The sequence below is a fragment of the Diplotaxodon limnothrissa genome, linkage group LG14 (genome assembly GCF_057381915.1).
Source record: "Diplotaxodon limnothrissa isolate DT_005_m linkage group LG14, D_limnothrissa_male_GT1.1, whole genome shotgun sequence".
NCBI classification, from domain to species: domain Eukaryota; kingdom Metazoa; phylum Chordata; class Actinopteri; order Cichliformes; family Cichlidae; genus Diplotaxodon; species Diplotaxodon limnothrissa.
The window spans coordinates 13528218-13554754 of record NC_140609.1 but is presented as its reverse complement, the minus strand read 5'-3'; the positions used below and the strand labels follow the sequence as shown (position 1 = coordinate 13554754).

At 42.0% G+C, this 26537-nt stretch overlaps 1 protein-coding gene across 3 annotated transcripts in view; it reads right to left on the bottom strand.

Moving 5' to 3' along the window:
• pde2a (phosphodiesterase 2A) overlaps nt 1-26537 on the bottom strand; it is a 181919-nt gene that overhangs the window by 111105 nt on the left and 44277 nt on the right. For 2 of the 3 annotated variants that reach the window (XM_085370371.1, XM_085370373.1), the window contains exon 2: nt 11365-11455. In XM_085370371.1, coding sequence (XP_085226497.1) covers nt 11365-11455 — 91 coding nt within the window. Of the gene's footprint in view, nt 1-11364; nt 11456-11706; nt 11814-26537 lie in introns of those variants that run through there. The other variant, XM_085370372.1, reaches the window with a different exon arrangement.

The following is a 26537-nucleotide window of genomic DNA, read 5'->3' as shown; positions in this document are numbered from 1 at the left end:
TCTCGATGTATTCCTCCTGATAGAGCCGAGCTTTTAGAGTAAAAGGTACATAAGCCTGGGGGATGTTGACCTCTGTGCCTATGGAAATTTTTAAGTGTACCTCTGAGTGCATCATTGTATGCGTGTGCAGCATCGACGTGTTTGTGTGGAGGTGAAAGGATTGATCTCTTTTATCGGTGCGAATCGGATTAATCGCGTAGGCCAGTAAACCACTATCTAACAAGGTGGAGTGATGAAAACACACCTACATAAAGACACGCATGTATGCACCCACACACGCACAAACGCCTACACCCTCACATCTGAATACACATACTGAAATCTCTCCGATAGGAAAATTTGAGCATGTTAGAAGTATATATAAAGGTCAACACTGAAAAGTGGCACAGTACACTGCATAGGCGTATACAGTACACACACACACAAGCACCTACACATTGCAAGTGGACAGGAACTAAGTGTGAGAGACCCAGAAAGAAAGGGACACGCCCCTCTATTTTAGTTCAATCCCCTGGGGAAATCACATACTGACACCTCTTCTCCTGCTGTTCTTTCACCCACTTCCTCAGTTCTTTTTCTTTTTTCCTCTGGCTTTTATTCTCCCCTCTATTCAAGTCTCCATTCAGTAATGGTCTATTACCACAATGGAAGGCCCACAAATTGAATGGGACAGAATGAGAATAGCACCAAAACACACAAACAGCCACAAAAAAATCACACCGTGTCACATTAGGAGGGAAATGAAGAGTGAAGAGAAAAGTGCACCTTTTTCTCTATCTATCTATCTATCTATCTATCTATCTATCTATCTATCTATCTATCTATCCATCCATCCACCTCTCAGTACCTATTACTCATACTGCTCTCTTCTGCCTCTGCACTCACATCCTTATCTAACTTGGCCTCGCTGGCGTTAAGCTACTGCAGTGATGCCAGATAAACAGAAAACCATCTACTTTTTTTTTTTTTTTTTGGAAAAGAAGCGTGGGCAGGCCACCCACCTTAAGTTTCGGATTTTATGCCGTTGCTCATAAACTAGCGAACAGTTCTTGAGTAAAAAAAAGGTTGTTTTTATGAGGCATAGGCACGAGTGGGATGAAGCAAGAAGCATAGAAAAAGGTGAGACATATGTTTATATATGCATGCTTTTTGTTGCCTGGTAAACTAAATTTACATTATATAATATTACAGGATGTCTTTGCCATCCGCAAAATAGAATAAGAAAAATGTAGTGGTCGTGATGGACGCACATGCAGCTTTTGGCTACGAAATCCCATAAAGCCTAAATGGCTTTGGTGCTTTGATGAAAGAAGGGTAATGTATTGTTATGCTGCACTTCATCTCACACTTACAGCGTCCAAACAATGATTCATAATTCTCTGAAATTCATGTTATTTATTTAAGCTTTATTTAACCAGGAAAATAGGACTCTCCTGAAATTAAAAATATCTTTTACAAGAGATTCCTGGCGAAGTAAGAAAGCAGTACAACCAGCAGAGTTGAATAAACTCAAGTTAAGTAGACTAAAATACAGGCAATAAAGAATAAAAATACAAAAACGACCAAATTTTATAAACTTCAGGGCCAATAAACCCTGAAACGTCAGTAGAACTCTTTGCCTGCTGCCTGAAACAAGGATAATACAATTCAAACATTTGCAGCCTGGAGTAACTACTTTAAAATCACCTGAAGTTTTACTGAGACCAGTTCCTTAAGTTTTTGTTGATGTTGAAATGTTAATTGGATTCTCCCTGCAGACTACCCCGACGATGAGGCATGTGTACGTCCACCTTTTAACTTTTCATGACTTATATTTTTTCAGACATGCAGCAAAAACACCGACTGCAGCTCATTACCAAACTCTGGACTGACCGAACACACCCGAACATGCCCTTATAGCTTTCTGTGTGTAGTTATATTATTAATAATGTGCCAGTCAGAAATCTGAAGAAACTGACATTAAAATATCGTTACTGCCAGATCTTTCCTGCAACCTTAAGCAACACATAGTTGGTTTTTTATCATTAAAGTAGCAAATGAGGCTAAAAACCTTCCATTTTGACCGAGGTCACAAACCTCCCTTAGTTATGGAGCTGCAGACTCAGGCTATTAAGGACATGGCGTGATGCACCGAACTTTTTCCTCCACTCCCTAGTTTTTCACTCGCCATGTGCATACTGTGGGGCCACTATGGCAGACCATTAACTGTTTTCTATCCTCTCCCATAGCTTGTATTTTCTCCTGTTTGTTGTTGGTTTTTAGGCTTTTTTTCTCTTACTTTTAAAAGTCTCTTCCTATGAAAACTGAGTTCTTTTTTCCCACCATCACCCTCTGCTTGCTCACTGTGGATCATCAGATTACTGGGACTCCCTCTTAAATATTGTATGATCTTTACCTCACAATGCAAAGCACCTTGGACTGAATTGAATTAAACTCTGACTAACATCAGCTTGCACCGTGAAAGCCTGCAAAGGTGTATCTGTTGCTGTACTTGCTTAAAGAGTTTCTGGGTAGAGGATCACTTTAAGAAAGAGTTGCAGAACAACTTCTCTATATCCTTTCTGCCTACATGAGGTGAATGATGACTCACCGCTTGTTTCTTTCTTCTGTTTTGCTCAAAGTGGTGAATGCGCCTGGAGGCAGATAAAGCCACCTCACAATTTCACTTTTCTTGTTGTACTGTGGCAAGGCCACAGACGAATTAGCTTCAGAGAGGGGTCAGTTACTGCAAAGTGGGTTTTGCAAAAGGCGAATAGATCATTTCTTCTTAACAGGCATACAATTTAAACTGACATCTCACTGGGTGAATATACCATTTCTTTACACATGAGAGCTAGAGAGCTTTAAGAAGCAGCAAACGATGTCATGTACCAAAATCTGAGGAAGCGAGAAGCAGCGTGGATTACATGCTTCTCTCTTGATCACTGGCTAATGAATCCACGGATATGAGTAAAGTCTATGGAGCCCTGGGGAGCATTTTTGTGTGCTGAATAAATCAAAGTTCTTCTCCGTTTCCTTTTTGTTCTTGTCGGGGCAGAGGTGAAGAAATAATTAAGACACAATTTTTACTTTCATGTCATATTTACAATTTTTTTTATTGGTGTGGACAGGTTTGCTGTTAAAAGCTTTGTGAAAATTAATTTATTCCTAATTAATTTAATATTTTGCTAAACTAATGAATGTTTATATGTATGAGTGGTCCAATTACAAAACTGTTGTTCACAGGCAACAAAACCCACAGTTTCTAAAACACAAGACCTGTGGCTGGTAATCAATGTAATAATGGCTCTGTTTAGTTAAAACCCAGTGAGTGACCACAGGTTACAAACTGGAGGGACAATAAGAAGAAATGTCATGTTCACTGCAGGAAAAAAATACATGTTATATTACAATAACATTATAGTTTATTTTTATTTTAAGACCATTTCTTGCAAGGCAGTCTCCCCTGATCTCTGCCTACCTTAATTTCTACATTAAATAAATTATATTAAATAAATGCCCAGAAATGAACAACAACAAAAGTTCAGCATCCCCAGGGTATCATTCAGGAGTCTCTTTACCCCACTGTAGCATCAGTCACATAAAGCTGGTTATCAACTCATTAAGTTAGCTCAGTGTTTTCCCTGCACATTAACATGAAACCTGGAAGAAAAGCCAGCAAAAATAATGAATGTGCAAGTTTACAGACTTATCAATATCATAGCTCTCTCGCAAGGACACAGGAAAATCAGATGGATTATAACTGAGTTTTTCATAAATGTAATATTTAAAAGATGGGCTTAGTTTTTATTCTTTCAGCTGTAGTCTGAGTAAATAATAAATATAAAACAGAATTTATTCTATGTGCAAATTTAATAATAAGGTCCAAGGTATTTTAGGATCACATATTCGTGCTAATAGCATCCCTGTTTTTTCCTGATGCTGACATTGGACATTATTAATAACTCTAGGCCACGACATTTCCCTGGATGGAGCTTCCAACATAACCTGCTCCACAGCAGGTTAAGTTACCATGGCAATGTACCTGGTAAGAAGTGAACTGCCTTCATAGCACAGAAAACCCTGAAGTTATCTGGATATGATGAAATTGTGCTTCGTAGTACAGCCCTCAGTTTGGGGTTCAGAGTCAGTGTCCAAAGCACTTCAACACGAGGACAAGAGCAGCTGAGGAACAAGCCTGCAATTAGAGAACAACTATATCTCATCTCTAACCTTATTAGAGGCGAAACAATCAATTAAAATGCAAGAATGTGATTAATGAAAACCGTCCACGGCAACAGTTTTTGTGGCCTCATAGTGTTTGGCTGCAGTCTTTGGAAGCTCTCGTGCCCGCTTGCCTTGTTTTTCGTCATATCAACATTGCCAGCTGACAAAGAACGTGTCGTGATTATCACCTTTCTGTCTGAATGAAAGGGGGGGCTCGAATGCCTACTCGTTCTCTTTGGAGTTTTGCAACTCAGCAGGGTGCCTGGACAACAAATATACAGCCTTACAGCATATTTACCTGCAGATATGTGAGAGTAGCGGACTGTGGGAATGTGAACACGCACATGCAAGCAGAAGGAGAAAGAGCTTGTTCAATGCCCCACAGGGATCCACTTGAGATAAAATTCAGCAGCTCTGAATAATACAGTCCATTTATCAAGGAAAAAGCGCTAACCCTGACATGCGCACGCACACAACGCATATATACAGCACGCAGAGGGTTGTTGTGGAGTGAAGGTGCCCTTGTGTCCGAGGTCGTTTATCAGAATGTGTAATTCAAAGTGCCATGGCAGGCAAAGCCTGATGGTCTGAACTTCAATTTCTTCTCATTGCTTTGAACCGTACAGCATGTAATGCAACACTGCTGTGCCCCTGTAAAGTAAAACACCCTCTCTCCTCTGTCTGGATTTGCATCAGTCAGCCACAGAAAGCCCTGCTACAGGAGAAATGCCACCACAGCAGGACAAGAAGGCAAATAAGCAAAAGCACAATCTTTTATCTTAACAATGCAGAAAAAAACGTTTGAAGCAACTTTACTTTTTAATAATATAAAGTTTCCAAACAACCATCATTAAGTAAAAATACATAAATTCAACCATGCTCCAAAATCTTCATCTGGGAGCCACAGGACTAAACAACCAAACTATGTAAAGTAGGTAGAAATACCTCAACCACATACTCTGGTTAATTCTTACTAACCAAAATTACATTATTATTAAAGTTTTAGTATGAGTAAAAGTTGATTTTGTTAGTGAAAATTGTAGAGTAAAGGTATTGTGATATTTGTAGCCACTGAAAATGTAAGTATGTAAAAGAAAACAATCACTTATATTAAATGAGAGTATAGCATTCACTACAAAGCTCAAAAATATTAGGGAACATTTGATCATCACAATATAACACAGCTAAACTTCAGGAGTGTTAATCTGTCCAGTTAGAAAGCACGAAACACTGTGAGTTCATTTCACCTGCTTTGAAGCAAATGAAACTGATAACAGGTGCAACAGAGAGGCGACAATAACACAACACCAAAAAAGTTGTTTGGTCTCGCAGCTGCTGCCCATAGATAATTTTTCTTATTATTTAAGCCTCCTGAGTGTTTTTCCTCTTCTTTTGCTTTTTCCTCGTCAGTGTTGGTAGCATGAGATCATGCCTGCAGCCCATACTGGTAGTCCAGCTCCTCCAGGATGGCACATCCATATGTAAAAAGGTGTATTTGTCTCAACAGTGTAGAAGAAATATCCAAGTTGGGCTGTTACACGTGGAGAGCTGGACAGGGCAGTTGAAGGGCAATCACCTAGCCCGAAATAACCTCCAGCAGATTACTCATGTGCATGTTTCTGACCAAACTGTCAGATACCGACTCGATGAGGGTGGCACGATGGCCTGAGGTCCTTTAGTGGGACCTGTGCTCACAGACCAGCATCGTGTAGCTCGACTGGCATTCGCCTGAGAACACCAGAACTGACAGGTCCACTACTGGCGCCCTGTTCTCTTCACAGATGAGAGCAGATTCACACTGAGCTCATGTGACAGACATGAAGAGTCTGGAGACAACGTGGTGACCACAGTGGTACCTGCAACATCATCCAGCTGTTTTGGCAGTGGGTCATCGATGGAATGGGAGGGCACGTCCTTGGAGGGTCGCACAGACCTCCATGTGTTAGCCAGCTGTAGCTTGATTACTGTTAGCAGGATTAAATCCTCACCTATTGTCACACCTTACGCTAGCGGTGGGTTCCTCCTGGTGCAGGACAATGCGCTGAATGATGGAGGCACTGATGCCATTGTCTAGCCCTGATTTGTCCCAGACCTGAATCTAATGAGAACTTCAGGGAGTTTTTACATTGGTGCACCTGACACCAACAGATAGCACCACAGACTGATCAGGAGCTAACTCATACCCTGATCCATGTCTGGAAGGAGATCCCCAAGGACACCATCCACCATCCCATCAGGAGCATTTCCAGATGCCGTCCGAAGTGCATCCAAGTCAGATCGGTTTTTAATGTTGATTTTTAACCTGTTTATTTAATTGATCAGCTTCTGGTGTGATTTAAGTGTTTTGAGCACTGCACAACTTACTGTAGTTGTGGCTCACATCATCAGGCACCTTTAATTAAAACATTTCATCAGTTCTCTTAATGACTTTTGGATTCTTTCATTTGGATTAGAGTAAAAGACTGTCAGTGCAAATTATTACAACCAAAGCAGGTAACCTTCCTCTTGGGGCTAGGCAAGGATGAATGTTTTAAGATTGCTGCAATGAAACCTACGAATGACATGACTGATACAGAATGATAGTGTGTAAACTTCAAACTGACACCTGCAAAAAGGCAATAAAAAGAAATGTGGTGTATTTTCCCTTTAGGCTATACAGTATAACACACACTACGAAGTTTGATCTGCAAACAAACTCAAACTGTCCTTGATTAAAACATCAAAGCAGAACAACACAGGCTGTACAAATGAATATCTGCTGAGTTTGATTTAATTAAACAGCTTATTATTGCTTCGTGTTTACTCTGAGCCTCGGGTTCAGTAATTCTGCTACAAGGAGGGTTTCTGTTTTTGATCATGCACAGGTTGGTGCTGCTCTGTGCACAACACAATCAAATTGAAAAATGGACGTCCATGAGAGTAAAGTTCACTGAAAAGTTTCTTTCCCAGCAGAGAGCACAGCATACACAGAATCCTAATATTTAAAGCAAACTATTGTTGTCTGGTCCAATACTGTACTTTTCCAAAACATTTACAGACAGTGAAACAAAGTCCACAGGCAATCATGCAACAAGCTCACCGAGCACCGCTGTCTACATCAGTTAATGAGCCACCAAGCTTGCCTGCTGCCTTCACCGAACGGGCAATCGATTGAGGCTGTCACCTCACTGCACATTCTCCGCCGCTGCAGCCACTGCTCATGCATGACACACCTACCTGTTATTACAGAGTCCCTCGAGGTTTGGAATCGAAATACTGCGTCGGGAATTGGAAAACCTCATGAATCCTGCTCCCCATAGTTTCAGTTGTGCCACAATCGATCAGCGCAATAAAACCGAGAGCAGAAGCTCATACGTGCTGGATATTAACTGTAAGACTGCGAGTATGTGGAACTCCACAATATTATGTACAAGACACACATAGCAAGCAAATCATCCTCCAGATGTAATTTGATCTCCATGTGGTTTCTGCTGCATGTAAATGTCCTTCTCATCATGTAAAATGATGCAGTCTCCTTATTTGTGGCACAGCTTTATATATGTCTGGATTTGTAACTGTGACGTACATTTAATGCATTATTGCAGACTTTAAAATTTAAAGTATTTAAATGAGGTATAATTTAGATGCAGGCACGCAGGCGATGAGACATCATCTATATGAAGAGCACTTTAAAATATTCTCACTACAATGCTCGTGAGTAACTTGAGTCGTCATGTTATTCGAGGTTATCTGCCGCTGCGAGGTGACTGACAATCCACCTTCCATGCAGCGGCACACCCACACCACCTCACATGCAGTTCAGCGACACACACACACACACACACACACACACACACACACACACACACATACACACACACACACACACACACACACACACACACACACACATACACAGGTCACTGGTCTTCTGTGACCAGTTGAGGCGATTTGTTTCAATTGCCTGATCAACAACAATGGGATCAGCGGTGTGTGTATTTGGATGAATCCGCTGAATATAAAGCTCCAGGTTCGCTGCTTACAGCCCCATGTCGCATCGGTGGTATATTATTGAGGATAAAATCAAGTCAGACAAGAAGAAATACACTCTGGAGGTTTCACACAAGGCTGAAAAGGCCACATCAGTTGCTTAAGGGTAACAGTGCTGCTTCCTCATGTCTCCTTTCAAAAGGAAAATGCTTGATATTAGTGACTTTTTGCATCAGACTCTGGCTACTGTGGATGGATTTTTTTTTTTCAGTGATTCCTTCTACTGGTTCCAAAAGAGGATTCAAGATTAAATAAATACCTTTTTGGAGTATAGGCTAAGCTTAAAATAAAGAGATAAGACAAGCTATTTTAACTAATAGTGAAAGAGCAGTGCGTCAGTAGCTTTACCGCGAGCTCAGCTCTATGTCTTATTGTTTTGCATGTATGCAAATGAACAGTGAACACCTGGATCTGCCCACAACCACTAGATCAGACTGTATGAATACGTAAAAATGTATAAAATAGTTCACATTACGCGAGCAACAAGTAAAATGGTTTTCTTAAACTTTTGTCGTCAGATCAGATTAACACTTTTATCTCAAGGGCAGGCACGCTCACATAGAGCAAGCAGATACATGCCCAGTGCAACTAATGCAATAGTCATGTTTTAATCCCCATAAGAAAGCTTTCTCTTCCAGCGGTGAGGTCAGAGCATAGAGTCTAACCCTCGCTCCCCAAACTGACAATTATAACACCATACAATGCAAAACCCCAGTGGGCTAAACCTACTCAATTCAGCAGAACCACTTTCATGTCATTAAGGTCAAGCTATCAGGGGAGCTCGTGTATGGAGTTCTGGGACACACACTCAAATCCCCTCACGCACACACAGAAATAATTAAAGGTTTTTTTTTTCTTCTTTAATTCAAATGGGCTTTTTTTTCTTCCACCTTAACATTCAGTGCAGAATTTTCCCCTGCTTTTAACTCGTGCCCATCATCTTTGGCTAAATGAGAAGAAAACGTGGAAACATCTGTGCAGAGAAATGAGAAAATGACAAGGATAGCGGATAACTGGGAGCTGGAGGAGAAAGGTGAATGAACACACCTGCCCAAAGTGTTGCTTCTGCACGCACTTGGTGAAAGTCACAGAGCTCGCAGACGTGTACGTAAACACTTCAGAGACTTTGGAGTGAAGCATGTTTGTGTGAGTGTAAACATCTATGAAGCCAAAATGATAATAATAATCATTTGTATTGACACACAGACACCCAGTGGAGTGGAGAGTGAGAAGAATCCACGAAAATAATTATTTTGTTAAATATCCTCCGATTCCCTGATGAACTAATCCTCACATCTGTTTCACTGGAGACTGAGGAGAGATGAGTCTGCTGCTTTTACTGCCCCACTGTCTCGCAGGCACGTACAAGCCAGCATATAACTGAATGCATTTTACTCCATTACTGTATAAACTCACAAATCTCATGCATGACAGCAGAGATACGAACACTGAGGTTCTTCTTAATCGCCCTCCACCCCTCCAGCTCCTACTTATCTGCCATCCAGAGTACTGTTAGATCCATGGTGTGACAAAAATACTTTATTGTGGACAAAACTGCACTCAAGAAAATGAATGCAAAGACTTTCTCTCCCTTTAAAATGCACATTTGTAACCTGTAGCAACTGTGACGCTTCAGGTCGTCCTCCTGCAGGGCGTTACGCTTCCTCCAGACCAAATCACACAAGGAATTACAGTACGGGTGACGACAACTAACCATTAACAAACAAAACAGGCTGTAAGGGAGGAATGCAGTTGGACAGGACTTTCAGCCATGTGACCTGAGTGCGGAAACACGTACGTGGACATCTGACGCACAAATGCATTGGCAGCGTAAAGGCAGATACACATATACCGTACCTGCAGGCAGGTGTGTACGAATGAAAGCCGCAAGAATAAAAGAAGTACGTCGCTGCAGTCAAACACACAAAAGGTAGTAATGTTTTTTACATGAAGCAACATGTGGACAAAAAGTGGATTTTTCAGACCCATGTTTAGGTGTCCAACACGTCTTTGTTCTCAGAAACACCGACACGGATAAAGCATTTCTTTATGTTTATCACCTAACCCGTGTGTGTGACACTGCACATGCACCTGCACCCCTGTGAGCATATATCTAGGTAATTGAATCTGAGCACAACATGTCAACACTGGCAGCCAATCAAACTTTCTTTCTTTTTTTCCTTTTTTTAATTTCACTCCCAACACTATGCTTGACGGGACATGTGAATATAACAGAGGGTAGCAATTTTAGATTTTATGCATCTGCGTGTCATAAATCATACAAATGCAAAATAAGGAGCAGTAGGGACGACAGGATGCAGGGGGGAGTAGGAAAGATGAAACAACACGAGGCTTGTTGAACTGGGGACGCAAGAACAAACAGCGGCAATTTAACTGTTAGCCTAAAACAAACACAGACACACAGACACACACCCACACACACGTGCAAACAAGCACACCACAAGTGAACAGAGACTACGGTGCACAGGGCTCATCTGCCATTGAAAAAAAGGCACTGTCTTTAATTTCCTACCTTTCATGTTTATAGCTGCTTTATGTTTCATCTTTCCATCCCTTATCCCCCCACCCAACCTCCCCCTCACTCACTCTCTCTCTCCCTCTCTCTCTCTCTCACACACACACACACACACACACACACACACACACACACACACACACACACACACACACACACATCCAGAGAAGTAATAAAGCCTCTCAGTGACTCAATCAACAGAAAAAGAGAGAAAGCAACAGGAGCTGAAACTTACCCTCCACAGACAAAAAGTCATCATTAGCAACCCCCCCCCCCCCCCCCCCCCCCAAAAAAAAAAAAATAGAGAGGGTCAAAAAAAGGGAGAGAGAGAGGGGGGACGACAGATGTTAAAGGGAGGTCAAAGAAAAGGATGATAAGATTTTATATTGGGAAAACTGGAGAGTAGGAGGAAAATGCTTAAAAAATCAGTATTGTTTATAATTGAAAGGAAGATGAAACAGAATAGAGGGCATAGGGCGCAGAGGATATTGCATCCTGTTTTTCAGGCAGTGTGAGAAGAGAAGAGAAGAGAAGAGAAGAGAAGAGAAGAGAAGAGAAGAGAAGAGAAGAGAAGAGAAGAGAGCAGATCCTACCTGGAGTTGTTCGGACAGCGTGGTGGACTGTCTGGCACTCAGGGCTGGAGCTGAACTCTCGTCAGGACGCAGGAACACTTGCTGACCACGTCTGTAGGGATCAAAAACAGCAGTGAGTACCTCTGTGTGTGTCTGCGTGTTTGAGTTGTCCTTTGTGCACGCCAGCTGTCAGACTTTAAGTGATAAGCTGCTGGCAAAGGAGCATTTCCATTCCATCACACACACACTCCTAGACACAACAATTTATCTCTTCCTACATCTGAGGAGTGCAGGAATTTAAAGGTGTGTGTGAGGGAATGTAGGAGGGGAGAAAAAAGGTGAACGTGTTTGTGAAGTCCTTACAGGTCCTTTCCTTTCTTCCTCTCAAGCGCAGTCATGTCATCTCCACCTGTCGTACGCAGAGAGAGCGCCGGAGTCACACACACATTCGCGCACACGGCGAAGTACCGAAGCACACACTCGCGCTGGCAGGCTGAGACGCACACTGGCGCGCTAACTCCACGAGCTGCAAGGCATAGAGCTGAGAGTGAACACAGTCCCTCCTCCTCTCTCCTCCCACCTCTCTCTCATGCTCGCTCTCTCTCTCTCTTTTTCTCTTTCTATGTTCCTCCTCTGGGTCTTACCGCCTCCCTCAAACCCTCCCCATGATTCATCTCTCTACTGTCAGTATGTACGCTGAAGGGAACACTGTTATAAAGACACACATAATGGACCGACTTCAAAAAAAGAAATAGAATTACCATCTCGGTTTTGTCGTTTGCTTCTGCCAACATGTTCTTATATATAAATATATATAAGAACATATATATAGTGATGAAATGTCAGGTTAAACTGATTTTACTTGGCTTTGTTACCTGTGTTTTCTTGCTTTTTGTTGGTTTGTCAGTTCGCCGAGACAGAATAAAACTTCCTGTATTTGCTCACGAGCCAATTCTAATGGAACAAAACTGCAGGCATGCTTCAAATGTGGCTGTGGCTACAAAGAAGCGACAAATTCTAAAACATGGATGCATTCCTAACATCATCAACGTCATCAACCGAGCATCACAGAAAATCTCTACAATCATCAGCCAGTGTTTACCAAACTCAGAAATATAATCACAAGCTCACCTTCTGTATAGATTTATTTCCTATTTGCACAGCGTCATGTCACACTGAAGCTGACCTTTGACCTTTCGCCTCTGTCGCCTCTGTCAGTGCGCCCCAGGGCAGCTGTGGCTACAATGTAGCTTGCCATTGCCAGTGTGTGAATGTGTGTGTGAATGGGTGAATGACTGAATGTAGTGTAAAGCGCTTTGGGGTCCTTAGGGACTGAGTAAAGCGCTATACAAATGCAGGCCATTTACCATTTTAATTTAATCCAGTATTTTTGTTATGGTCAGAAATGTGTTTGTGCCATCCATCCATCCACAACCTTATTGGTCATCTGGCTCCATCTCACCCTGTCCCCATCATCCTCCTCTGTCGCACCAAACTTCTGCATGTCCTCCTTCACTACATCCATGAAGCTTACTCTGCAGTCTTCCTCTTTTCCTTCTGTCTGGCAACTTCATCTGTCCAACATTGCCACCGTCGCTCCTCTGCACATGTCCAAACCATCTCAGCCTTCCCTCTCTAACTTTGTCTCCAAACTGCTCGACTTAAGCTGTTCCTCTGATGTCCTCATTCTCTTCCATCCTGGTCACTCCCAATGAGCCACCTCCAGCTCTGCCCCAGTAACTGTCCAAACCGTACATCACAGCATGTCTCACCATCTTGTAAACCTTCCCTTTCACTCTTGCTGCTTCTTCTGTCTCCCATCACCCCTGACAGTTATCTCCACCCAATTCACCCTGCCTGGACTCTCCTGTTCACCTCTCTTGTGCACTGTCCGTTGCTTTGGATGGCTGATCCCAAGTATTTAAAATTTATCTAGCTTCACTGTCTCTACCGCTTGCACCTTCACTTTTCCACCTCTCTTCCTCTTATTCACACACATGTATTCTGCCTTCCTTCTACTGATTTTCATTCCTCTTCTCTCCAGCGTATACCTCCACCTCTCCAGGCTCTCTTCCACCTGCTCCCTACTTTCTCTATACCTCTCCATTAACACTCTCAAAGCAAACATCACATCTGTAGTGATCCTCCTCAGCATGAAGCCATACTGCAGCTCAGTTATCATCATCTCAAGTCTCTAACCAAGCTTCAATATCGCTCTCCCAGTTGTTCATAAGATGACTGATCAGCATTAGTTCTCTGCAGTTACTATAGTTCTGCACGTCACCTTTGTCCTTGAATATCGGTACACTTCTCACTCCACAGGACTGTGTTACACATTCTGGTTTAAAAGTTCACCGTCCCTTTTCCTTGACATCTATGTAGACTTTAGAAACTCCCCCCCCCCCCAAAAAAAAAAATAACCCCAAAACATCAGGTTATTTGTGGAACCACTTAAAATAACTTTATTTATTTGCAGATATTTGGAAATTCATGAAAATTCGTATCAGCGAAGTTAGATGTGGAAGAGCTGTTGTTGCAAAAGTAACAAGCATAGATAATTAAAATATATCTGACAACATCCTCTGGTTTTTGATAAAGTCTTATTTTGTTTTTAAGCAAACAAATTTGCTAAATTTGGTTGCTGTTCTGGAACATTTAATCATATCACGTGACCTGATAAAGGAAATCTTTGTGCACAAACCTTCAGGCTACAGTTTTTATGATATAGCAACAGGAGAAGAAAAGTGAGAATGCTTTGGTGTTACTTGGGTCTCCTACCATCGCACACAGTTTCAAAGGCAATAAAAATCGATGAAGAATCATTTAAAACTCAAAAAAGACTCAATTACATCATTGGCCCTTTCATTTTTTCACACCCGCATTTATTATTGATAGAGTTTTCTTAAGTCTAAATAAAACAGAATAAAATCTTTGAAAATAAATCCTGAAAATCAAAAGCAGGAGGAACCCTAATTTATCCGAAAAAACCAGCTTAGCAGAAACACAGTCACACACCACCGGAGCTCGATGCTTTTAATCAGCCGGCAGATTTATCATGTCGGAGTCTAGAGCGATGCTGACAGCGACAGGACATTTAGCATGAAGCTGTCAAACAGACTAAAAGGAGTCTGTCCAATGCAAGTCTGTCAAACTCACAACAAACCATGGCTAGGCACGCTTACAAAGTCACATCACATGTTAGCGGATGCTCTTCTTAAGCAGTCGTATCAAGTCAACACTCTGCTGGTAATTCTTGTTATTTTTAATACATTGTAGGTATTTGTATGATAGTTTGATAAAAGCTAGGCCACTTAACTGAGTACAGATTTGAAGCTATCACAGACAGACAGCCACAGTGCGGGATTACGGCGGACCGATTCAAATGAAGTAAGCAGCTTCGGTTCAAATGCTGAAAATTGGCCTGACTCGGGAAAGATAATGGTAATTGTTTGGAAAAACAATCAAAACTAAGCACTGTTGTGATGTGTTCACTGAAGGCTGAAATTGTCTGAAATAAATTCAAGAAGGTTAAGCATTCATACAAAATCACATAGAGTGTATAGCAATGGCTATTTGTCTTTGAGTAGTACTTTTGCTTTAATGCACAAGCTCATGCTGGACAAATAATCAATGGCACATGCTATTTTATGAATTTATCACTACACTAAATTTAAGAACCAAACCCAGTTGAATCCTTTTATGAATTTATTGAGTTCACAGGCAGTCAGAGGTTAAGCCCTGGCTCATGGGGTTATGTTGAGGTGAGAGTGCTCGGATATAAAATGCTCTAATATCAAACCCAGCGACTGCCTGTTTTGTAAACAGTGAAGGGTTATTCCAGTACAGCACAAGCTCAGACTGTATCGACTGTGTTGTGTTGGCTAATAGCTGCAAGACACAAAGACATAATCAGCACAGCACACAGTTCATATCATCAGCTCTGTATGGCACACACTCACAGAGGCAGGAGAGCAGGCCCTTACATATACTCAGAAACACAAGCAGAACTACAAACAAACACCTCAAAATGGGTTAGTTCAAAGCAAATTCTCCTCAAAGACTGTCTCTTCATCTGCCGTGGACTCGGTGATCTAGATTACCTTTTACACACATGCACGCACGCGCACGCACGCGCAAACACGGAAACACAATTCTCCACGTTACTGCTGCCATAGTACAGCTGAAGAGAATATTGATCTCTTGTTTCTGATTAAAACCAGGGCTGCTCAAACGCAATCAACACACAAACCCACCCCGTGAACCCACCCACTGCTCTTTCTCACACACAGACCTGTAAAACAAACACACACACAAACTCTGGCAGCCTGAATCCAATGTGAAGGGCCATAATTAGTAATCAGTGAACACGGGATCGGATGATGATCCAGCCAGTAACCGCGCTCTAATAGTTGTGTATTGTCTTTATGAATAAAACATATATGTGAATGTATGAGATTTATATAATGTTTATTAAAAAACTGTGATTGGAAGTGTGTATATGCTGAAATCCAGAGCTCGCTTTTGTCCAGACTCTCTTTGAGTGATTGAAAGCACTAAACAGTAAAGCTGCACTCAGGGGAATAGGGCTAATCTACATAATGGTGGAGATATATTAACAGCATCCTGATGCACACACACACACACACACTTAGGTGTCAGTTGAATGTAAGTCTTCCTCATCCTCCACACTAGCAGCGCCCTCTCCGATGCGACTGAGCCAAACAGAGTTAAGACAATGATGTATTTATGTTTTGTTATGTTTATCTCTCTATTTAACTGTATCATTACGATGCTAATTACAGGGCAGTCTTTATGCAGTTTTATGTACATATTATAGTACCATGTGATTAAAGACTGATAACAGCCTTACAGCTGGTAGATTACAGCTATTTACAACCGTACTGACATTTCACTATTTGTTTTTCTCTGAGAATATCACTAGAATGTAAATGAAAGGATTCATTTTCAATGCAGATTTCTCCAAAATCAGCCCTCTTTTGTCTTACTTTCATTTTGGACCTCCATCAAAGCTTGAAAGGGGGGCTGTGCAACTTGACCCTTTTCTGTAAAACAATAGCGATTCCTTTTTCTAGATGGGATGTGCTCCGCTTGATGAGGAAAGTGCATTTGGAGAAGTGTTTCTACTGTGTGTGGAGCAGGTAAGGACAAAGAGAGGAATTACTTGATCATGCTCATAGTGGGAATATAAGATTGTTAGATAAGGCTGATAAAACTCAAATGGATCTGAACCACCTCACAAAGACGACTTATTGTGCACAATAGCAGTCATACCTCATGTAATGCACAATGCTTTACCTTAGCTATGCACGCAGTGCTGAAACAATCCATCATGGAACCTATTAGTAAAATGTCAGACACCCAGTTATTGATTAAAGCGACCAACCCCTGGTTGACAGTGGGTAACAAGAACCTGCTTTTAAAAGGAAGAAACACTCCTGCAAAACTAGGGTCAGACGGTGGCAGCCATCTGATGCAACCAGTGGGATGACAAACCGCAAACAGGACATATAAATAAATAACACATAAAAGTAATAAATAAATAGAGTAATAAAAGCACAAACTGCAGGATGGAGAAGGCAAGTCTGTCTACAGGAGTTAATAATAACGTTACAGTTGCACTAGGAAAAACAGCTTAGAGGCCAAGGCACCTCAAAAATTTACACAAGGAACTTCGGCAATGAAATGTCTTGACTCTTGACTCTTGACAGTGGCATTAAGCAGGAGTGAGTCTGCGAATGGTTTGTAACTGAATGCAGTAACGTTGACAACTATCTGTGATAAATCTGTGAAAATTGCAAATCTCACTCCTACACGCACAGAAATTCCTCCAAAAATAGCTATAGGCACGATCAGGCATAATATTATGACCACCTGCCTAATTTTGTGCCGGCCCCCCTTTTGCTGTCAAAATAGCGCATTTAGGCATATGCTCCACAAGACCCCAGAATGGGTGTTCTGGTATCTGGCACCAGTGGAGGTGGGGCCTCCACGGATCAGACTTGCTTGTTCAGCACATCCCACAGTTGCTTGATTAGATTGAGGAACTGGAGATTTTGGAGGCCAAGTCAACAGCTCAAACTCATTGTTGTGCTCCTCAAACTATTGCTGGACCATTTCTGCTTTGTGGCACATTATCCTGCTGAAAGAGGCCACAGCCATCAGGGAGTAGTGTTTTACAGTGTACGTGGTATGTGTCAAAGTAACAACCACATGGATGGTAGAACTTGAGGTTTCCCTGTAGAACAAAGCATCACACTGAATTTTACCTTCTTCCCATAATGCATCCTGGTGCCAGGTGATCCCCAGATAAGCAACGCTCACACATGCTCAACTGGCCACATGAAATAAAAGACAATGTGATTCATCAAACTAGTTGAAGTGCTCATTGTTGATGGTGGACAGAGGTCAGCATAGGCATCCTGATTAGTGTGCAGCTCTGCAGCCCAGTACACAACAAACTGGGATGCACTGTGTATTCACACACCTTTCTATCAGAACCAGCATGAACTTTTTCAGCAGTTTGAGCTGCAGTAGCTCGCCTTTTGGGCGCAGAGATCAGCCATCGCTCCCGACATCCATCACTGAGCCTTGGCCGCCCATGACCCTGTCGGTGGTTCACCACTGTTCATTTCTTAGATAGATACTAATCACTGCAGACTGGGAACTGCAGAGCCGCAGTTTTGGAGATGATCTGACCCAGTCATCTAGCCATTACATTTTGGCTCTTGTCAGACTTCTTTAAATCCTTACGCTTGCCCATTTTTCCTGCTTCTAACACATCAGCTTTGAAGACAAAATGTTCACTCGCTCACTGATACATCTCATCTACTTACATGTGCCATGACAACAAGATAATCAGTGTTATTCCTGTCAGAGATCATAATGCTGCACCTGATCAGTGTAGTTTTTGCAGGACAGTAATTCAACTACAAAATTATATAGGTTCGTATATATATATATATATATATATATATATATATAGGAATTTAACCAAAATAAAACCAGTTGGCAACCACTTGAGTTGAGTCCCCTCTTCCAATGAGAGGTACTGCAGACAAACTGTGCTGATCAGTGCAAACTGACCCAGACCGGCTGCAATGTTCTGGCAATCAGTCTGCGTTTATAAATTAGACAGCAGCTATTTGCAGACTAGTAACTGCAGTCATTCGGAGTCGGACCAGACTGCCTCTCAACGTGCGACCTGTACTTGTAATCGAAACACTGAGCGTGCACGACCCCTAAACCACAACTATTTGCTATTGATCGCCACAAAATACTCAATATGATCATGAAGTACCCACCGATTTTTCTTCACTGCAAAGCCATTACAGAGCAATGTGCAAACCTTTAATCACTCTGTCTGTGGGCGTTTTTACTGGTGCGATTCCTGTACTGAAACACTGTCATCTCCCATTACAGTGAAGTTGCTCGGTTTAAAGAAATACTCCAAGTAGCGTGCGACTAACAGTTTAGAGGGAGGTGTATGTCTGAGCATGTGTGTGAAAATTACTTAAACTTATTTTTACTCATAACTAATTTCCTTAAACAAAACAAGCAGTAAAACAACAGCAGGAAGGCAACAACGACACGCCCTCCTTTGGAAAGTCACGCAGGCGATCACACATGCACTTGAGGGCGAGCTGCTCTGTTTGTATTGATAACGTGTTTCAACACTGCAGTGCCTTTGTCAACGCGAGTCTCCTCTGCGAGGCATAGCTCTGGCAAACAATGAATTTGAACGCACAAAACTGCAATAACATTGCAACCGGGATGAGGGAAAAAAGCGCAGAAAACACACATGCACATATTTCACCTTTGTACAGCATGTATTCACCACACTCCTCTGATTCAAACCCTCTTTCACTTCTCAAGATGCAGGCCTCTTTTTTTTTTTTTTTACACAGTTTGATCAAAGTGTCTCATAAGCAAAGGTCTTAATATGACTGTGACTGATTTTTCAAACAATGCTCGGTTCGCTTCATTTTATACACCAGTCAGTTTCGAGCCTGATGTTGTGGGAGTCATTATTTCACTGAAACGGTCACAGCACCTTACAAATCCAAAGCTCTTTGTGTGAACAGTGGAGCTGTGCGTTGTGTCACGGCCAGCAGAATCCAAACAGCATAAATAACAAACCTTTCTGACTTCTGTTCATCAAAAATCACAAAGCAAAATTTTGAGAGGTTGCTTGGTGGTTGCTATGTGAGTTAGTGCGTTGGCAACCTGAAAGGTTTATAAGCCAGTTTCCATACCAACACGCGCTGTCTCCTAACTGAGTACAGGCAGATGAGAGGATGATGAAAATGGAAAAAAAGAAAGAAAGAGGAGAGGAAAGGAGACCTTACTGCTCTATAGAAATCTCTGTATAGGCTTGTGCTGTTTGGAAATCCTTCATGATGTGGAGCACAATAACCCGACCCTGTAAGAGCTAATTATGCTGTATACTTATCTGAGAAATACATTTCACCTAGCAAGTACAAGGTATATAAACAGACGAGAGCAGCTGCTTAATTGAATCATTTCTGAGTTTGCTTCTAAGCCGAACTGATTGATACTTCACTGCTGGTGAAATTGCAGGCTGTTCAGCACGTAGCCTGTGTGAAACTCAACTTCTTCCTTTGTTTCTTTCTTCTTTTCTTTCTTTCCATCTTTAAAATGAATTTGCTCTGTAAGTAATTAAACACTCGAAACGAATCTTCAGGGTGCAATATTGAGAGCGGCTCTGCCGTGCTGCAAAACCGCCAATTTGTTGTGCATGGCATGTTGAATAATGATAAAACTGTCAGGGAGTCGTTTTTGGACGGGAGATGGTGCAGAAGGAGACAATTTTCTCGGGCTTCCAGCAACAGACTGGACACAGACTCTGATTTGTTCTCTGGATTTCGTTCTTTGATCAAAATGCCATGACTTCAGTGACCTTTACATAAGAGCTGGACTGACCCCAAGCCGATGTCTGACTCTGTGTCTGTAATTGTTTCTTGCACTTCTTAACTGATCCTTTGGTCCATATTAAGGTCGCTGTCACTCACGGATAATGGACAGAGGCTTCAACTGGATTTACAGCAACAACAATTGCTTCTTATTGGTGCAGGCAAAGCCAGCACTTTGGTGGGTTTAAACACTCTATGGAAGTGATGATAAATTACTAAGTGACAGTGATTTTATGTAACTAAATTTAAGAGGCACTTTGCAAGTTTTGAACTTTCTTGGAGTAGAGCCAAATCCTCCACATCATAAGGAGCCAGGTGAGGTAGTTCGGGCATCATGCCTAGGATACCTCCTGCACGCCTCCTTGGTGAGGTATTCCGGGCATGTCCTACTGGGGAAGCCCCAGGGCAGACCCAGGACTCGCTGGAGAGATTATATCTCTCGAATGGCTTGGGAGTGTCTCAGTCCCTCCAGATGAGCTAGAGGAGGTTGCTGGGGTCAGGGAAGTCTGCAGCTTTGAGAGGCTGTTGAGCCACCGCAACCTTAACCCGAAATTCTAGAACAGATGTTACATTTGTTAAACTTTCTAGGTTTCTTTTTTTTTCCTCTGTAAAAACTCGAAGAAAATAAATTGCAGTTGAAAACAAGCCAGTGTGTCCCAGTGTCCAAAACCCCCAAATTGCAAAAGAAAAAAAGAACATTAGTTAAAATGTCCGAGTGCCCAGGAGAAGACTTTTGTTTGTTTTGTAGGTCTAAAGATTTCCCAACTACAATTATGTACAACACAAAACAAAAAGCTAATGACATTTGAGAAACTGGAATCAATGAATGCTCAGTGATTTCCACTGAATGTTTTTTGTGTGGCCCGTTGGTTTGCGCTAATTGTAACTTGGGTGGTTTTGAAGAAATCAGAAGCTGCAACAAAAGGCAGCATGCAATTGATTTAGTCTCACAGGTGATGAGCGCAGAGTGCTGGTGTTTGTAGATGTCTGTGATGTGGCTTTCTGCTCTCACCGTAAAGGGCTGTAACTGGCTTTGTTAGTAATGAATACATACATTATTTACAGGAGCCATTTATAAGATATGAGAAGAGTTTTAGGAGTGTGAAACTCCCTTTGCTGTTTCAGCTTCTCTATGTTCTCTATGTTTACTGTGCTTCAAGGGCTGTAAGGGCCGGGCTGAATAGGATCTGGACTACTGCAGAAACCTTTCCAATTACAATAAGTGTTTCCTTATTTCTGCTAAGAATTCATGTCTTCAGCTATAAATGTTAATACAGGGTTAGGCGATGTACCCGAGTCTTCAGCCGATCCGTCTATTGCTCACTGAAGCCTCATCAGAAATGGTCTCAGTGGAAGGGTGGCTGTCAAGAAGCTATTCTTAAGGAAGGGAACAGGAAGAAAAGTCCGGGATATGCTAAATTACACAAGAACTGGACTGAAAATCAGTGACAACAAGTCTTGTGGAGTAATTAATCTAAATTTGTAATCATGAGTGTGTATAGAGGAGGTCAGGCGAGAGGTACAACAGGAGTGTCTACACCCATCTAGAAAACATGGTGGAGGCTCAATGATCCCAAACACACTGCCAAAGCAGTAAAAACATACCCGGTTAGAAAAACACACAGTGGAACACAATCAGTAGTGGATTGGTCTCCCCAGAGCCCGGACCTCAACTTTACTGAAGCAGTGTGTGACATCCAAAGGAGAGCTTTGAGTGAGCTTTAAGAAGTCTGGAGAACTATTCCTGAAGACTGCTTAAAGAAATTACTCTTTAATTAGTCTCAGGTCACAGCAAAGATGGCCTTACAAGCACCTTAGAAATGTGCAAATGGTGATTTTTCCTTATATACTGTGTTTCCATGTATGTTTCCACATGTTTCAAATGCTATTTTCCATTTTCCTATTTTCCATTTTCTTAGTAGAATATAAAGAAATAAGGGTGCCTCAAGACTTTTGCACAGTACTGTATATGAAAGACTATCTACACTAAAATGAAAGTTTCTAGTAATAACCTACTTGACTTTCAGAGTGGGGTTTTTTCCAGAAAGAAAGTCCCCAAGAAACAGTGTCACCATAAAACGTGGATTAAAATAGGTGTTTGTGTCAATGTTTATGTGTGTCATAGCTAACTGCTTCCTTCCTGATGTGCTGCTCAGCAGTGTTCAGGCACTCACACAGACACTCGGACTCACACACCCATTTCCTTCCTTCAGTAGTTGGTTATTGCTGCTCATGTCAGAGGTGAAGTAGTAAGCAGGGTTAGGGATTAGTGATAAAGCTCAGAGGATAGGGAAGAGGCAGAAGACAGCGAGATCAAGAAGGAAGCAAAGAGATGGAAGGAAGGCGCCAAACCTGCTAATAGGACATTCACAGTTGAGGTGGATCATCCGTGTCAGTCATATCGCCCGCGGTAATACCAGAATCAGTTAGAAGTTAGAAGATATCGCAGATGAAATACAGTTGTCTTTACATGCTTGCTGACTCGAGCTTTAAAAACATGCAGAGTGTGGTGTAAACTGCAAAGTAAGTAAATGCTGTGGAAGCTCTCCAACTGTGTGAAAATGGTCAGAGCAAGTCAAAGGAGCTTGCAAAGAAAAGCGTCTGGACTTCTTTAAGTTGCTTGAAGACGTTTCACCTCTCATCCAAGAAGCTTCTTCAGTTCTAAGGTCAAATGGTGGAGAGTCCCAGATATAAACCTAGTGGGAGAAACCCCCCACAGAGGGACAAAAGGACCCCCTGATGATCCTCTAATCGCCTGAGCCAAGGTGTGAAACTGGGTGTGGGTCCCAATCAGCCAGAGCTTCGGGTGTGTTCATTGTGAAACCTGGCCCCACCTTATCATGCGAATTCCTGAGGTCAGATGGCCCAGGATGTGAGTGGGCGTTAAGGCGTCTGGGAAGAGTTTTCTCCAAGCATGACATCCCGGTGCATTTCAGACCCAGCAACACGCTCAGACAAAAACTGCTTCACCCGAAAGACAAAACGCCAAAACACAAACTTAACAATGTGGTGTATGCTGTACAGTGCAGTGAGGAATGCCCAGACCTCTACATTGGAGAGACCAAACAGCCACTTCACAAGTGCATGGCACAACACAGAAGAGCCACCTCCACAGGACAAGACTCAGCAGTCCATCTGCATCTTAAGGATAAAGGACACTCTTTTGAGGATGCCAATGTTCAGATTTTGGACAGAGAGGACAGATGATTTGAAAGAGGAGTGAAAGAAGCCATCTATGTCCACTGTGAGCGACCATCTTTGAACAGAGGCGGGGGTTTACGACACCAACTCTCTGCCATCTATAATTCAGTTTTGAGATCCCTTCCCAGACACCTTAACGCCCACTCACATCCTGGGCCATCTGACCTTAGGAATTCGCATGATAAGGTGGGGCCAGGTTTCACAATGAACACACCCGAAGCTCTGGCTGATTGGGACCCACACCCAGTTTCACACCTTGGCTCAGGCGATTAGAGGATCATCAGGGGGTCCTTTTGTCCCTCTGTGGGGGGTTACTCCCACTAGGTTTATATCTGGTACTCTCCACCATTTGACCTTAGAACTGAAGAAGCTTCTCGGATGAGAGGTGAAACGTCTTCAAGCAACTTAAAGAAGTCCAGAAGCTTTTTTTTGCAAGCTCCTTTGACTACGATGACCTTCACGGTCAGAGCAAGGTTAAAAGAAAGGGAATCAGAAAACAACCAGAGTGCATCTGAGAGAGGGAGAGAGCAATAGAGCGAGAGACAGAAATGGAGAAAAGCAAAACACAGCAGCAGCAGCAGCAACAACTATAGACAGAAAGTAAAAAATAATTGATTGAAGGAGTCAAGCAGGGGTGAGAAAAGAAGACACGGGAACACTGCAGCAAACCAACAAAACTTCATCATCCGCTCTCTCACACATGTTTTTCTTCTTCTTTTTAACTTTCTTTGCACAATCCTTATAAACAACTAATGAGGTGTGGGGGCGGCAAAGTCCAGCTGCTGCACGCTTCCCCATGAAGTCGATGTGTACGTGCCGTGATGTGTGTTTGGCAATGCAGCCTGAAGATTTCTGCGTAACATGCATCATATTTGTGCGAGGGTATTTGCAAACATTCGCATGTGCATGCGCTGGCAGCAACCAGACAGATCAGGTGGAAAATATCCAGCTAAATCTTTACCTGCACGTCCCATTTTTGTCTTTTTTTCTCCATCAAATGAGAACACAGCAGAGACGATATGGTGCTGAACAGATTGAATGGATGCTACAAATGGTAATGGCAAAAGATGATGTGTGTGCGCACACGAAACAGCCACGCGGACCCCGATTTGTTGCTATGGCATCCCATCTTCCTGAGGTGCAAAAATCACAGAACAATTTATACCCACAATTTCCTCTCTATAATGAAGCGGTGAATGCACCGACCCCGGCGTGCACAATGCCGAAGTGGATGCTGAAGTGGACTATAACGCGCGCACTTACCCCGAACAGGTGAACGCAACCATGCTCAAGAACATTTATATAAAAAAGTTATGAAAGAGAATAATCGTATATTCAGAAAAATACTGCTCACTAATTGAGCTAATAACACAGAGTACACTGCAGCACAAGTTACCAAGACTACAGTCAGTATAGACAGTCCATTAGTGGATGCTGAAGTGGAGCATGTTGGAAAAGTCCTGTGCATCATTGCTCCAATTCCTGTGATACATTAATTGGCATTGCTCTGGTCTATGTGCCTTTAACAAGCATGGGGTTTGTCACAGAGACTTTACTACAGTTATTAATGCAGACACTTTCAATTCAATTCAATTCAATTCATATAGCCCCAAATAACAACAACAGTTGCCTGAAGATGTTTTATACTGTAAGGTAAAGACGAAAATACAGAGAAAACAGAGAAAACCCAACAATTAGACGACCCCCTCTATGAGCAAGCAATTTGGTGACAGTGGGAAGAAAAAACTTCCTTTTAACAGGAAAAAACCTCTGGCAGAACCAGTCTCAGCAAGGAGCGGCCAACTACCGTGACAACTAGGTGAGGGAAACGGGACAAAACACACAGTGTGGAAGAGAACCACAGATTAATAATAGCTAATAGCTAACAGGAAGAAACCTCTGACACAACCAGGCTCAGGGAGCGGAGGCCATCTGCCGCGACCAGTTGGGCATAAGGGAAAGAATACTTTCCAACTGTATCATCTGCAGTTTCTTTTAAATGACTTGTTATTGTCATTTAGAAGTTTTGAAGTCGTGTTGTTTATTTGATGTGCTTTGTGCAATTAACACACACAAAGATGGCACAGTTATGTTGCCAAGTTAATGTGCAAAAACATCAGGTGGGACTTTGGTTGAGTTCTTTTTACATCTGAAATAGCGATGCAGGAGATTTTACAGCACTCCAGATGAAGAGGGATGAAACCAGGATGTTGTCTGGGTGTGTAACCTAACTGCGAATAGGTTTATGGCAGCTCGGGTGAAGCAGTGGCAGTGTAAGCAGATGCTCAGCTGCTTTTCTCCTGAATCACACCAGCTCTCTTAGTAGATTTTGATGCCAACGTTTCGCAATCGCATTTTATGGTTTTATAATAACAAGCCTGAAACGTATCGAAGACCAAAAGTGCCAAAAAGAAGATAAAGAAAATATCAATAATATGATATAATTTGGGGATTGTTTAAAAACACATTAAATATACACACAAGGTCTATTAACCTACTTCTGTGTTTATCATGTAAAGAGGACGCAACACATGGAAACAAGGGTAAACAATGCCTTACTAAATATACACATAGCTACACACATTTCAAACAAATCAAATCAAATCAAATAATATAACATGAACAGAGGCAATTTTCTATAGATATCCATTTTTGCCTTAATTAATTTGTATTTATTGTGAAGCGATTTAAGAGGCAGAAAGCTTCATTAGTTATTAGCTGTGTCATTAGTTTCTTTACGCGCTTTTGATTTGGCAGTTGTCATATGTGTCCACTATATTTTTTCACATTTTTATGAAATACTTCTTCATTTTATTAATGTAAAACTAAACTGTTGTTTGTTCCTGCTCAATTCAAATCTGTTGTTATAGTCAGGGTAAATACATTTTTGTTAAAACAGCAGAGATGAAGGCCCGGCTGAGTGGACAAAGGGGAGAGTAATGAAAGATGAATGCAAGCAGCCGCTGAAGGAGGAAGGACGAATTAGTTTGAGCACAACAGAAATGGAGCAGTCAGCGAGTCAACACAAAGACGCAGTATCCA